This window comes from Girardinichthys multiradiatus, chromosome 19 (genome assembly GCF_021462225.1).
Source record: "Girardinichthys multiradiatus isolate DD_20200921_A chromosome 19, DD_fGirMul_XY1, whole genome shotgun sequence".
Lineage (NCBI taxonomy): Eukaryota > Metazoa > Chordata > Actinopteri > Cyprinodontiformes > Goodeidae > Girardinichthys > Girardinichthys multiradiatus.
In genome coordinates, this window is record NC_061811.1 from 29,305,577 (window position 1) to 29,319,687 (window position 14,111).

Here is a 14,111-nt window from a genome sequence, read left to right on the forward strand (position 1 = left end):
GTTAAGGATTTAACCCCGGTTCTCTGAAACATGAGTGAGGTATCTCACCAGATCACCCTCCTTGCAGGGAGCGAGGAAGAGGTGTGCTTATTAAACTGAAGATCACCTACGTGACGTCGACTTTTATACTGGGAGGAAGTCCTCCCATGGGAGCGGACGTCACTTCCGCCTGCCAGTCAAGACTGGCGTAATGTAATAGAGCTTCTGGAGGAAAGGCGCTGGAGGCGTGTCCCATAGTGAGATACCTCACTCATGTTTCAGAGAACCGGGGTTAAATCCTTAACCTAAAGTTTCTCTGTTTACTTTAGTCATGATTATTCTAGTTTTCTTATTCCCCATTTGATTATTTATCTTTGTCTATAGGTTTGCTTGGTCTGTGTTTCTGTTTATTAGTTACTTTGCCCATCCTCAGCCTTTGTATTTGTTTCACCTGTTCCTTCTGCTTCCCTGCCTCCTTGTCGCACCTGTTCCGTTGATTATCTGCCTTTGTTATCTCACAGTATATAAGTTGGTTTTGTGTCTTTGTTCAGTGCTGGTTCTTGTGTTCGTGACACCTCGTTCTTGTCCATGATTATGCTTTGTTTTTTTTGCCACGCCTTGCCTTGGGAAAACCTGCAGTGATTTTGCTACGTTTTTGACCTTGTAAATAAATCCTTGAATTACAAATTCATCCTGCCGAGCTCTTGTCTGCACTTTGGTCTGATCCAAAACCACATTGTGACATTATCCTTCTTCTTCACACATCACAACTGTACAACAATTCTATTACATAAAATATTAACATTGAAGTTTGTGGTTGTAATGTGACAAAATGGGACGTAAATATTTTAAGGATTTTGCTCAATGAAAAAGAATTGAAGCTCTTCCTGTATTACTGTCGTAATAACGTATTATGCTGTGTTAAATGCCATTAAGGCTTTCTTTAGGGAAAAGGGCCCTCAGTCCATATGTGAGAAAAGGCTACAGTTGATGGAAGAACTCTGTCAAAAGCTACCTGAGGCTGACCCAGCTCACCAGATTGTGGAAACGGCAAAAAGGGACTTCGCTGAGGTTCAGGAGGAAATTGAGAACACTCATCAGAAGCTCATGCAGCACCAAGATAAATGGAAGGAGTATGATGCAAGGTACAGTATTTTAAAGAAAATATTAGTTTTTTGTAAAATCGATTAAGCTAAAACAAGAAAAGAAGGTTGAAAAGCAGCAGGTTGCAGTATTCGCTTCCTCTTGACCACAGTCTAGAAACTGGAACTGTATGAATGGCTGTGTGTGGTTTCTGTGTCACAAGCTTTTTACATACTTAAAGTAATTGTGTTAAGATTCTTCCACTGCTTCTGACAGAAAGCAGCTGCAGTTTGCTGTGTTTTTCTTTTCAGTGTGAATAGTTCTGTCCAAATAAAAAAATGAAACTGCATTATTGGGAAGTAAGGATTTTTACCTGTTATTTCACCTCTTGATACAGACTTCTATTCCTGAAGTGAAAGCAGAATGTAATTTTTAATAATGACACAGACAATAGTTTGCCTTTTTGTGAAATATGCATTTGAACTTCCAAAATATTGCATAAGTAGCTTCTTCGTGACTTAAAATTATATAATATAATTATATAATATATAATATTGATGAGATTATTTTGTGTATCCTTTTTCTTTTGAACTGGTTTCTGTATTCTCTTTCTTGTTCTACAACAGGTACGCTGAACTCTCATGCTGGCTTATATCTAAAGAAAGCCAACTGAGGCTGCTGAGAAACCGAGCCAGCGACCCCAGAAAATATAATCAAGTGAAAGCTACCATCACGGTGAGTCACATCCTTTGCCTTGCTTCTTTTATGGTTTGTCATTTGCAGAGTGATACTCCCTTCACATTGTCACTCCTGAAGAGATGAGACTGTGGAATCAGATGACACCTTTGCCCATGTAGGTTTTTTTAGCTTTTGTTCTTGTTTGCAGGAGCTGAGAAATGATGCAGAGCTACAGGAGGGGAATCTTGCTTGGCTGAAAGCCCGTATGGCTGTATTGATTGAAATCTGTGCGGAGAGCGATGCCCAAAGGCAGGGAAGCACTCTAAGCAAACTCTCTGCTGATTTTAAGGGTCTTCTTGCCTCTCTCTTTGAGGTAAATCACTCATGTGTCCTTTCAGTGCTTTCTGGTAATTTATCGTACATTGTTGAAGGCTGTGACCTCCTTTTTAAAGGACTACGTTAAAGGACTATGTGGATAGAGCTGCATAATTTATTGAATCACTGTTGTCATTGATATACCAGTTTGTGAAATACTACAAAGTCAAAGGGCTGCTTGCATGTGGATATTTGGTAGGCTATAACATTCTAGGAGGTGTTTTCCTTACCTTAATATCATATGTATGTGTTAATTATCAATTTTGTTAGTAAACAGTCAGCTTTTTACATCCAGAGGTTAGTTTTTAGGCTAGACCATAATGGGGAACAAAGGGTGAAAACTTGAAATACTTGTTAGCAAAATTTGTACATTCATTGTATAAAAATCCTTTAAATGGATTTGGTGTTTAAAAGTTTGGGTACTAAGTTTTACCTTTGCAAAAATAGTTGAATATAACCAGTTAATAGATAAATGTAAAATAAAGGCCCAAAATTAAATTTTAAATCGAATGTAATGTTTACTATGATGTTTACAATGAACTCAAACACTGACACTACATATAATTCTGTTAAACTTCAGGTATTATATGCATACAACAGTATAGTTTTGTTTGTAATCACAGGTTAACAATTTCTTTTTTTTTTTTACTAATAACTCTTACATAAACCAAATGTATTAATAGACAAATGAAGTGAATTTAGTCAAACCTCATCATCTTCTACATAGAAGCAGAATTCCAGACAGTTTCCTGCACTTCAAAAAAATTTTCAGGAGAGATTTATAAGCCATTCTTACTGAAACCCATACATTGGATATACAGGTATAACTTTTATGCAGCGTTACGATAAAACCCTCTAATAGACAGTCAATTAATTTGAAATATTGACTACTGAGAGTTGAAACCAGATATTTATGTACATACAGTGCTTAAGAAAAGATAAAAATGTTTTTCTTACTATCTGTCATTAAATCAGACTAAACTTGTTTTGTTTAGCTCAGTTTGGATTAACAAAAATATTCGTACTCGTACTCGTCGTCTTCCGCTTTATCCGGAACTAGGTCGCGGCAGCAGACTCAGCAGAGACGCCCAGACGTCCCTCTCTCCAGACACCTCCTCCAGCTCCTCCAGGGGGAGCCCAAGGCGTTCCCAGGCTAGCCGAGAGACATAGTCCCTCCAGTGTGTCCTGGGCCGTCCCCTGGGCCTCCTCCCGGTGGGACGTGCCTGGAACACCTCCCAAGGAAGGCGTCCAGGAGGCATCCGGTATAGATGCCCGAGCCACCTCAACTGGCTCCTCTCGATGTGGAGGAGCAGCGGCTCTACTCCGAGCCCCTCCCGGATGGCCGAGCTCCTCACCCTATCTCTAAGGGAGTGCCCGGCCACCCTACGGAGGAAGCTCATTTCAGCCGCTTGTATCCGGGATCTCGTTCTTTCGGTCATGACCCAAAGTTCATGGCCATAGGTGAGGGTAGGAACGTAGACCGACCGGTAAATCGGGAGCTTCGCTTTTCGGCTCAGCTCAGCTCTCTCTTCACCACAATGAACCGGCACAGTGCCCCCATTATTGCGGCAGCTGCACCGATCTCCCGCTCCATTCTTCCCTTACACGAGAACAAGACTCCTCCACTTGAGGCAGGAACTCCCCTCCAACCTGAAGAGGACAAGCCACCCTTTTCCGGTCGAGAACCATGGCCTCGGACTTGGAGGAGCTGGTCCTCATCCCAGCCTCTTCACACTAAGCTGCGAACCGCCCCAGCGCATGCTGTAGGTCTTGGTTAGAGGGGGCCAGCAGGACCACGTCATCTGCAAAAAGAAGAGACAAAATCCACTGGCACGCTTGGCCTCACGGTACCCGTCGGCCGCCTCAGGAGTCCCACAAGCCAACCACAGCCGATAGGACTCCCTTCTTCAGCTTGACAGCGTCCCTTACTACCGGTGTCCACCACCGGGTTCGGGGATTGCCGCTGCGACAGGCACCGCAGACCTTGCGGCCGCAGCTACGGGCAGCAGCATTGACAATAGATGCGGAGAACATGGTCCACTCGGATTTTATGTCTCCAACATTCCCCAGAATCTGGTCAAAACTCTCCTGGAGGTGAGAGTTGAATACATCCATGGCAGAGGGCTCTGCCAGACGTTCCCGGCAGACCCTCACTATGCGCTTGGGCCTGCCAAGTCTGTCCGGCTTTCTCCTCCTCCAGCGGATCCAAATCACCACCAGGTGGTGATCAGTGGACAGCTCAGCCCCTCTCTTCACCCGAGTGTTCAAAACATGCGGCCGAAAGTCTGACGATACGACAACAAAGTCGATCATCGACCTCCTGCCTAGGGTGTCCTGGTGTCAACTGCACTGATGGACACCCTTATGTTTGAACATGGTGTTCATTATGGACAATCCGTGACTAGTACAGAAGTCCAATAACGAAACACCACTCGGTTTCGGATCGGGGAGGCCATTCATCCCGATCACGCCTCTCCAGGTGTTACTGTCGTTTCCCAAGTGGGCGTTGAAGTCCCCCAGCAGAATAATGGAGTCCCCGTGAGGGGCACTATCCAGCAACCCCGACAGGGACGCCAAGAAGGCCAGGTACTCCGCACTACCGCCCGGCCAGTAGGCCGAAATGACAGTCAGAGACCTCTCCCCAACCCGAAGGTGCAGGGATGTGACCCTCTCATCCACTGGGATAAACCCCAACACGAGTCGGCTGAGCTGGGGGCAACAAGCAAACCCACCCCAGCCCGCCGCCTCTCCCCGTGGGCCACTCCAGAGTAGAAGAGAGTCCAACCCCTCTCAAGGAGATGGGTTCCACAGCCCACGCTGTGCGTGGAGGCGAGCCCAACTATTTCTAATCAATATTTCTCAACCTCCCGCACAAGCTCAGGCTCCTTCCCCCCCAGTGAGGTGACATTCCACATCCCTAGAGCCAGCCTAAGCATCCGGGGATCGGGCCGCCAAGGTCTCCACCTTCGTCCGCCAGCCAATCCTCTTTGCACCAGTCCCTCACAGTTCCCCCTGCAGGTGGTGGACCCACTGGGAGATGGCCTCGCGTCTCTCCTTTGGGCTTGGCCCGGCCGGGTCCCGCGAGGAGCAACCCAGCCACCAGGTGCTCTCTGGCGCTCAAAAATATTTATATTTGCTAAATTTCAGAATAAGAGGAAGAATTATTTTGAATTTTGAATGTCTGAAGCTTACTAGAGAGTGTTGTCATCCACAGTAAAAACAGGCCTGGACTAACATTGGCTGAAAGGCCCCTCAGACAGGAGGAAGCCATTGCTTTAGTGGGGTAACATCACCATGATTTCTTGCATGTTTTGCTGCAATGGTCAATGTTTTGTAGCGGCCATCACAAATCTCAGTCCCATAGAAAATTTGTGCACAGATCTTGTTTTGTTTTTGCCTACTAATTAAAAAGGTCCAGTAAGAAAATAAGAGACTTTATCAATTTGTCATACTGCAGGGAGTGATTATAATTAACTGGGTCAAAACATGGGTGAGCAGAACCCCCACAAATGGAGAATCAGCTGCTCCATTTGCTTCATGGTTCAGGTGCCTATAAAAACAATCAAAGCCCTCGATATCGGATCCATCATAATGTTCCTCTGCAGAAGCATAGCACCCATTTCAGCTGGACTGTTCTCCTTCTCCCCTTTGATTTGCCATTTTATGACAACTGTAGGATGTTTACCAGACTAACCCATTTCAAAGTAATTGCTACACACTGGTAAGTTTATGACCACAGATACAGTGGGCCTTATATTTTGAAGTACACACATCTCCACCAGACTGACTGTGACAAATCGTTTTCGTTAATCCATCACTCAGCGACGTAGAATGTAGCTAGTACATCCAAGAGGAAGCTAAAACTGTGGGCTTTCAGACCTTGTTTACAGGAGTATTCTATGCAAATAATATATCCAGCAACTTGGATGGACTTACATTTACATCCTTTATAGCCACACCTTGCAGAGATCTTATAATCCAAATCCTAAAGCTCAGGGAGATTGGTGGGAAAATACATACATAAGAATGAAAAGAGTGAGAAAAATGAAGATTATTCTCAATTATTATCACAACGACAATACTTAGTATTGTACAATATTATGTTAATGTCTTGTGTTCTGTGTTTAATAATTTTATAACCTTTTGTTAACTGGAGGATATGACGCTGTAGTACAATGAGATTTTGTTTAGCATAATACCAGTAGCATATTATTGTTGCATTTTCATTTTAGAAACGTCATAGCATCTCTTCCTTCACAAAATGCAACACAGGCATGTCTGAAAAGAGCCATTCTGTCATACTTAAGAAATTGAGATGTTGCAGGAATTATAATCCAAAACCAAGTGATGAATTTCATAACTGCATAATTTGTAATAACTTTCGCTGTAGAGTGTGCTGTACAATTTGTTGACTGTAAACACTGTGATGAGATAACACTGTTATTTTTCTATTTTACTTCTTTTGTAAGGCTGAGAAGATGGTGCTTGCAGTGGGGGACTGTGTGCAGTTCAGAGAGGATGTACAGACTACTTTGGACGACCTGGTTCAGGGGCAGAAAGAAGCGCAGGCCGAGGCTACCAAAATACTGGATTGTTCTACTTCCAGAGAAGCCCAACAACTGCTGCTTGTTCATCAGGTGTTGCATGACAGAGAATTTTACCTTTGTGTTTACTCACTGTGACCCTGCATAGGCATGTTTAAATGAACTGTGTTTCACCAGCATGATATTTTTGAATGTATTCCTCTCGCCCACAGCAACAGCTAAAGCGCCTGAAGCTGAAAAGGAAGGATGTCCAGCAGCTGATCACCAGAGGCCAGCAGCTACAGTCTGAAGAGGGGCTGGGTGAGACTCTGCAGCAGGACCTGCAGAGTTTAGAAAACACTTTGAGCAAAATGGAACAAAGTATGGATTCACAGGAGCAAAACCTTGAGGTGGGCACTGGTAATAAGACAGATTATTTATAAATTTTTTGACTGGCTAACAGTATTGTTTTACAGTTTATAAAAGCAGCCCTTCACATAGTGATTATTAGATGCCAAAAGATCAGTTTGCTCATTTTAATAAAGCAATTATTAGCTTAGACGTCTAAGTCATTTGTAAACAAATTGTTAACCCTAACCTACTTTTTACTGATAGTGATTTTGCTTATTATTGTGTCCCTTGGAGCCTCTCATTGATTTATAAAGGACAATTAATATTCATGTTTTTCAACCATTGTGAATACTTTTGTATAACTATAGCTAGGAGGGTGATTTTGGTGTGTGGGGATTCTCAGGTTACTCTGGCCGCCTGGCAGGAGTTTGACAGTCAGCGGGAAGCAGTGCTTGAGTTTGTCAACAAAGCCCGCTCCACAATAGAGAGAGATCTTAACTTCAGCAGTCCAGAGAGCCTTGATGTTGAACTGGACCAGGCTAACGTAAGTTCATTTGGTAAAAAGCTAAAACAACCTGTTGAGGCGGACTCTTTTTCTTCTGAGGATTCTCATAAAACACAATGCAAACTGTACCCTTGTGTAAACAGGTGATGCTGAAGCAGTGTGAAGCAGAAGTCTTACACATGAACACCTTGCTGAAAAGAGCAACAGAAATCCAGCTTGGTGCAAAAAACAAATCATTGCTTCAACAACAAGCTTGCTCACTCATTGAACAGGTGGACAAAGTAGAGACTGGCCTGAAGAAAGAGTAAGTTTGGTCTGTTAATGATTTTGATGAGAGGTCCGGGTGTTTAGATCAGAGACTTTGTGACAATTGTATTAATAATATCATCATATTAATAATGTATTATAACACAAACAAAGTGTTTTAAACAACACAGTCTAAATTATTTACTCGTGTTCCCCCAAATCATAATCTTGGCCCTTTGTACTTACTGTACAGAAAACAATGATTTATTTGCAACTTCTCTGAGTCAATATGTCATTTTCTCCCAGGGTCAAAAATCTGGAAGAGATGAAAAATCAGTGGGATCGATTTGGAACCGGATTTGAATCATTTTCTTCATGGATATCCGAAAAGGAGAAACAGCTAGATGTTATAAAATCATCTAATTTGCCTCTTGAGGAGCAGATCAAAGCACTTAAGGTAAAGTGTGGTTAAACATTACGCTACAGTTCTCTGCAACCACAAAAATAGCACTCTACATTGAAAATCAATGTCACTTTAAGCACACGTTACTCACGTCACGATCCCATAGATCTACAGATTTTCATTTGTCAGAGTTTGTCTGAAATCCTTTGTTCCACACCCTGTCATGTGTCTGTCAAGTTAGTGCTTTGTGAGCACCCAAATGGCAACAGGAAATTGCCTGACGCATGATGGAGTGTGGAATAAAGGATTTAATAATGGGAAAACGTACGATACACAAGGAGAACACGTACGAACCATACAGAATTCAGACAAAAGTACAATTACAAAGTCCATGGATCATGACAACTCATCTACTGGTAGACTGTGTCTGTGTTTCACATCAACATTGTCCTGAACACAAAGTAGGACAAAATGATCAGAATTCATGTACAGATGGATGAAGCTAACCGCAAAACAACAACCATAAGCTTACAGCCAGAGCTACAATCAAACGGTTTAACAAATTAATTTGTAAATGGCATAGACAAAGTTCATTTCATTCCACTTAACAATCATTCACCACTTTGTGTGGATGTGTGTCATGAAATCTCATAATCGACCGAAATGGGTTGTGATGTCATAAAATTGTGTAAATATATCTTGCTAGTTTTAAGTAAACCAGAAATGAGGCATTGAAGCATGGCCATTTCTATATAACCAACAACGTGAGAGAAAATGTGTCAAGATTTACCTTAACTACTAAAGTTAGAATAAACCTCAATTACATTTTTCATTAAAGTACTGACTGTCTTTTAGGCTTTTTTTTAGAAAGGATTGTGTAAACACTCTGGTGCTAACTTTATGTGCATTTGTTTTATTTTGCCCCCCTAAGCAGGTTTCAAAAATCCTGAACAAAACTTGCTCTTCACATGGAGATTATAGAAGATCTTGCTTTACCTGACTTGACTTTGTTATGGTTTTGCACATCAGGGTGTTGGAACAGAACTTCAAGATCGAGCTGCGTTTTTTTCCCAGCTGGAGTCAGACTCCCAGGCACTGGCCCAGTTTGTTTCTTCGGGCGAGGCAGCTCGCATTAAGGCCCGTCTGACCCAAATTGGCAGGTACTGGGACGAGCTGAAGGAGAGTGTTCAGCATCTTGATGGGCAGCTAGAGGAAAGCTCTTCTCACCAGCAAAAGTTCAAACTGAACTTGAATGAGGTTGATATATTTACCATTAGTCTTACAGGATACCCTTCGGAGTTGGTATTGGCATACATAATGTTTTGATCTTGCTTCTCTTTAAGGTACAAGCATCTCTTTGTGAACTTCATGCAAAGCTGGAGAATCCAATTAAATCCTGCACATCATCATCTGAGACTTACAAAGCCCTTCAGAACCACATGGTTTGATATTCTGCTTTCTTCGTTTTGAATAAAAACAGATTATTTTGTTGAAGTAATGGACTGCTAGTTGTTTTTTCATTTGCTAACATCAGTTAACAGGCAGTGTTGGTGGCTAAATGTCTTGTGTTGTTACCTAGGATGTCTGTCAGTGTCTGGAGCAGCTAAAGGGCAACTTGCTGTCGCTGTCAGCAAGTGCCAGACGAATCAGTGACAAGGAGCATGCAGTGAGGGCTGTGACTGAGCTAAACACCAGCTATGAGCAGGACCTGGAGGAGGCAAAGGACAAGCAGAGCACTTTGGAAAATCTTCTTTCTATGTGGCAAAAGTAAGAGTTTGTGAATATAAACCTAACCTGTGCAGTCGTTATATTAATTCTATGGGTGGGCAAAATGGCAGAAATGATATACCACATTTCCTACAGTGAATCATGCTCATATTTTACACCCATTGACCTTTTTCATATTTCTCATCATTACAACCATAAACTTTTGTGTATTTTACTGAAATTTTATATGACAGACAAACACAAATATCGCAAAAGTGTGATGCGCATTAGTATTCGGCCCCTTTCTCTATGACTGGCCAACACAAAAGTTGCCACCAAAAAAAAAAAAGGTCACACACTCTAATATTTCGTTGGACCGCCTTTAGCTTTGATTTCGTCATGCTTTTGCTGTGGCATTGTTTCGATAAGCCTCTGCAATGTCACAAGATTTATTTCCACCCAGTGTTGCATTGATTTTTCACCAAGATCTTGCATTGATGGAACAGGGTAAACCTGGATTCATCAGACCATATGACCTTCTTCCAAAGCTCCAGAGTCCAATCTTTATGCTCCCTAGCAAATTGAAGCATTTTTTTCCGGTTAGCCTCACTGATTAGTGAGTTGTGCTTGTAACTTCAGAAAATGTGAAAAAGTTGGTAACTGTAACACCTGAAGTACACTTAGTTCCAGCCTATATGGAAAACAGCATTTTAATTTAAAAGATGAAGAAAACACTCAGGCAAATTCCACTCTTTGTACATAAAACCTGGTTTATAAAACCAAATGAAAAGAAGGAAAATAAAATGTATGTCTGTGCAACAGCATAGAACAGCAATAGACAATCTGCTTGATAAATTACGTATTTTTTTTGTCTGCTTTGGAAGATTGGAAACACACTGTAATCCTTTACAATCTAAAGTCATATCGCTTCTTCAGGCTTAATCTGAATACACAAGCACAGTAAAGCTAACGGTGTGAACTAAGATTTAAATCCAACAGTTTAAGACATCAGTGTCCCTTTTCTGCATCAGGTTTGAGAAGCAGCTGTCAAACTTTGTATCCTGCCTGGAGAGAAGTGAAACTGCATCCAAACCAGAAAGTCAGTGTCTATCTGCTGACAAAGCCAGAATACGCACTGAGATGCAGGATTTGCAAGTACAATAAACAGTTAATGTACATCTAAACAATATAGCTATGACTTAACCCAAAAATATGTCCAATATTTCATAGAAATGTTGATGTTTCTTTCAGGCTCTGCAACTGGAGGTACAGTCCCTGAAGAAGGCTCATGATGTCTTGGCATCTCTGGGAACAATGTTATATCCAACAGCGCCGAAGGAAAACACTATAAAGCTAAAAGATGAGCTTAAGACTTTGCAGCAAAGGCTGCTTGTCCAACAGGATGTCATCCCTCAAAGGTACTTTTTATAAATTATATTTGATAATATTCTTTTTCACTCTTGCATCACAGTGAGGGAAGGGAATGTTAAAAGAGTTCAACGCCAATGTAATAAAACGTGAAGCATTAGTTTGAAGCCACTTTGTCTCCCAGGATTACAGAGCTGCAGAGCCACATTTCCTTGGTGGAGCAGTTTGACCAGGTTCTTCTTAAATTCTCTGAGTGGAGTGAGACCACACTCTCTAATATGCATACAGCTTCTCAGATCAACATTGCCAACCTACAGGGCTCTGTCACTCAAGTAAAGGTAAGATCCAGGATGATTTTTTTTTACTAGAGATGCACCAATGAGAATTACGTTTCTGATTTTCGATTTCTGTTTTTTTTTTTTAAACTCTGACAGGCTGATTTTGATTTCTCTTTAAGGACTATAATAAAAATAAATGACAAAACCGTTAAAACAATTTTTTCTAGCCTTCCTGCCATGAGCAGTCATTTATTTATGTTAGGACCAGAGGTGACATTACACTGTTTTGTCAGAGAGAAGCAGCTGTAATAAGGGTTTTGCTCATTTTAAAAAAATTACTTTTAAATAAGTACAAAATGTTCACAGAGGTGTCATTTTGAACTAGCTTTAGCACCTTATATTAGTGATTGCCATGGTTAGTGCGGCTAGCATTACTAAAACAGACGTCTTTATGTGTATGTTCTATTGTTCCTTAGTTATAGAACATGCTGATAAAACAAAGTAACTTTGCTGTACATCCAATCAGCCTTCCTGTTACTTGCTAAATGTCTTGCTCTCTCAAAGCCTGAATGAACTGGAGACATGATTTTAAATGTCAAACAAATGAGGGCTCCCTTTGAATTCATCTTAAACACTTGATACTGAAAATAATGAACTTACTCTGAGTCTTTTCAACTTGGTAACATAATCTGCACAAGTTAGTGTTGTTGTCAGCAAGACCTGGTAGTGCTATGTCTGGTGCATTCAATGCTTGGAAAAATAAAGAATATTTTTGTTTCCAACTGACTAGATGAGGCTGATTAAGATAAAAATCTTCCAGGTTCTGGCTACCAGACCGTTTCTCAGTGCATCTATTTTTACAGATTTAATAGTTACTGCTTCCCTTCACAGCCCCTCAGATAATATTGTGATTCAGATCATTAATCTTTATTTCTTTGCTTTAACAGGAGACAAGGTTGGCCCTACAAAAGCAGTCCAGTGTGAAACAAAGCTTAGAGGAGCAGGCTGAGAAGCTCTGCAAGATCTGTGAGCCTGCTGATGCGCAGATCCTCCATAACAGAGTAGAAAGCTGTCTCCAGTCTTACCATGAGGCTCAGCATTTAGCTGAGCTGCAGTTAGAGTCCTTGGAAAAACTGCAGGCTTTCTTGCAGACCCACAGCGCGGTGGCAGGAGTGTTACAGGGTCTTAGACAGACTGTGGAGAGCGCTGGGAGCTGGGACCGTGGAAGGGTAGAGGAGCTGCAACAAGAACTTGGCACTTTTATTCCTGATATTAATGAGTTGGAGACTTCAGCTGTCAATCTGGACAGCAGTCTTTGTAAAGGTCACCTCCACATTGGTGTTGAAGAGGGTTCTCGTAAGTCATGCCGCATGCTGGCTGATTCACTCAGTGCTGAGTTAGACACAGTAAGGAACTTGCTTGGTACGAAGCAAAGCGAAGCCGAGGCCCTGGGTGTTCTGTGGACGTCATTTCGACAGCGAAAAGAGCAGCTGCTCAAGGCTGTGGAGGACATTGAGGAAAAAGCTGACCACCAGACCTTCAAAGATCCCAGCTTGCATGGTCTGCAGCAACGGTATGGTGAAAATAAAGTTTCATAAAATTCAACTGCAGTGTCTTATAAAAGTAGTCCTACACCATGAACTTTCTCATGATTTTTCAGATTACCACCATTAACTTTAGAGCATTTTATAGTGATTTTATGTGATGGAGCAACACAGAGTAGTGCACAATTGTGGAAGAAAAGTGGTTCATTGTTTTCAAGTTTAAAAAATCTGAAAAGTGTGGCATGCACATTGTTTTGTTTTGTTTGTCTGGCATGTTCCTGTTATTCATGATTTTGTTTGCTCACTAATAATTTGTCAGTAAAAACAACATAATGTGCCTCTGTTTCTCAGACTCCGGTACTTTAACCAGTTAGAGGATGAGCTGCAGTCACACCAGCATGAAGAGCAGTGGCTTAGGGACAAGGGCAACCAGCTGGCCCAGAGAGACGCAGAGCTGGCTGGAGAGGTTTTGAGGGAAATTAGTCTGCTGGAGACAACATGGGAGGACACAAAGAAGCTCATAACGGAGAGGTACTGTGGCAAGGCAAAGGAAGTGTTGTCACGATTTTAAGCTGTTTTTACAGATAGTGAAATAAAGTGTATCTTTTTAACATTTTACCTTTTTTTTTCAGACAAGAACAATGTATTGTCCTTGCTGAGCTTACACGAGAATACCAAACCCTGAAAACCACCATCAGTGGCATTATTGAGAGTGCTGAACCTCTGCTGGACATAAGCTCTGTTCTGAAGGATTATGAGGAAGCCAAGAGATCACTAACCAAGGTTTGACAAAAGAACTGTTAAGATTGGTGTTTTGTGATAAAACAATTGATTCATTGTCTCTCTATTAATACATTTTACTTTGTCCACTTTCTTTAAAGCATGAATCACTAAAGACAGAGATAGGCGGCAAGCAACAGGAGCTGGATCAGTTTTCAGGCAAAGGAAAACAGCTCGTGATTGAACTGAAGAAGATCCCAGAGTGTGACAGTGAAATGATAAAGAAAGATATGGAGAAAACTGTTGATCACTGGCTGGATGTAAGTTTGTCTTAAAGATACTTCATGATCA

General features: G+C 41.6%; 1 protein-coding gene across 2 annotated transcripts in view; it reads left to right on the forward strand.

Annotated features, from left to right (window-relative positions):
- Positions 1 to 14,111, forward strand: part of syne1b (spectrin repeat containing, nuclear envelope 1b) — a 138,930-nt gene that overhangs the window by 41,099 nt on the left and 83,720 nt on the right. For both annotated transcript variants that reach the window (XM_047345974.1, XM_047345975.1), the window contains 18 exons: positions 916 to 1,124; positions 1,689 to 1,797; positions 1,949 to 2,113; positions 6,585 to 6,752; positions 6,872 to 7,048; positions 7,393 to 7,533; positions 7,638 to 7,798; positions 8,047 to 8,197; positions 9,173 to 9,400; positions 9,487 to 9,585; positions 9,723 to 9,910; positions 10,882 to 11,005; positions 11,102 to 11,268; positions 11,403 to 11,556; positions 12,444 to 13,069; positions 13,392 to 13,571; positions 13,673 to 13,823; positions 13,922 to 14,080. In XM_047345974.1, the coding sequence (XP_047201930.1) occupies positions 916 to 1,124; positions 1,689 to 1,797; positions 1,949 to 2,113; positions 6,585 to 6,752; positions 6,872 to 7,048; positions 7,393 to 7,533; positions 7,638 to 7,798; positions 8,047 to 8,197; positions 9,173 to 9,400; positions 9,487 to 9,585; positions 9,723 to 9,910; positions 10,882 to 11,005; positions 11,102 to 11,268; positions 11,403 to 11,556; positions 12,444 to 13,069; positions 13,392 to 13,571; positions 13,673 to 13,823; positions 13,922 to 14,080 (3,357 nt within the window). The remainder of the gene's footprint in view (positions 1 to 915; positions 1,125 to 1,688; positions 1,798 to 1,948; positions 2,114 to 6,584; positions 6,753 to 6,871; positions 7,049 to 7,392; positions 7,534 to 7,637; positions 7,799 to 8,046; positions 8,198 to 9,172; positions 9,401 to 9,486; positions 9,586 to 9,722; positions 9,911 to 10,881; positions 11,006 to 11,101; positions 11,269 to 11,402; positions 11,557 to 12,443; positions 13,070 to 13,391; positions 13,572 to 13,672; positions 13,824 to 13,921; positions 14,081 to 14,111) is intronic.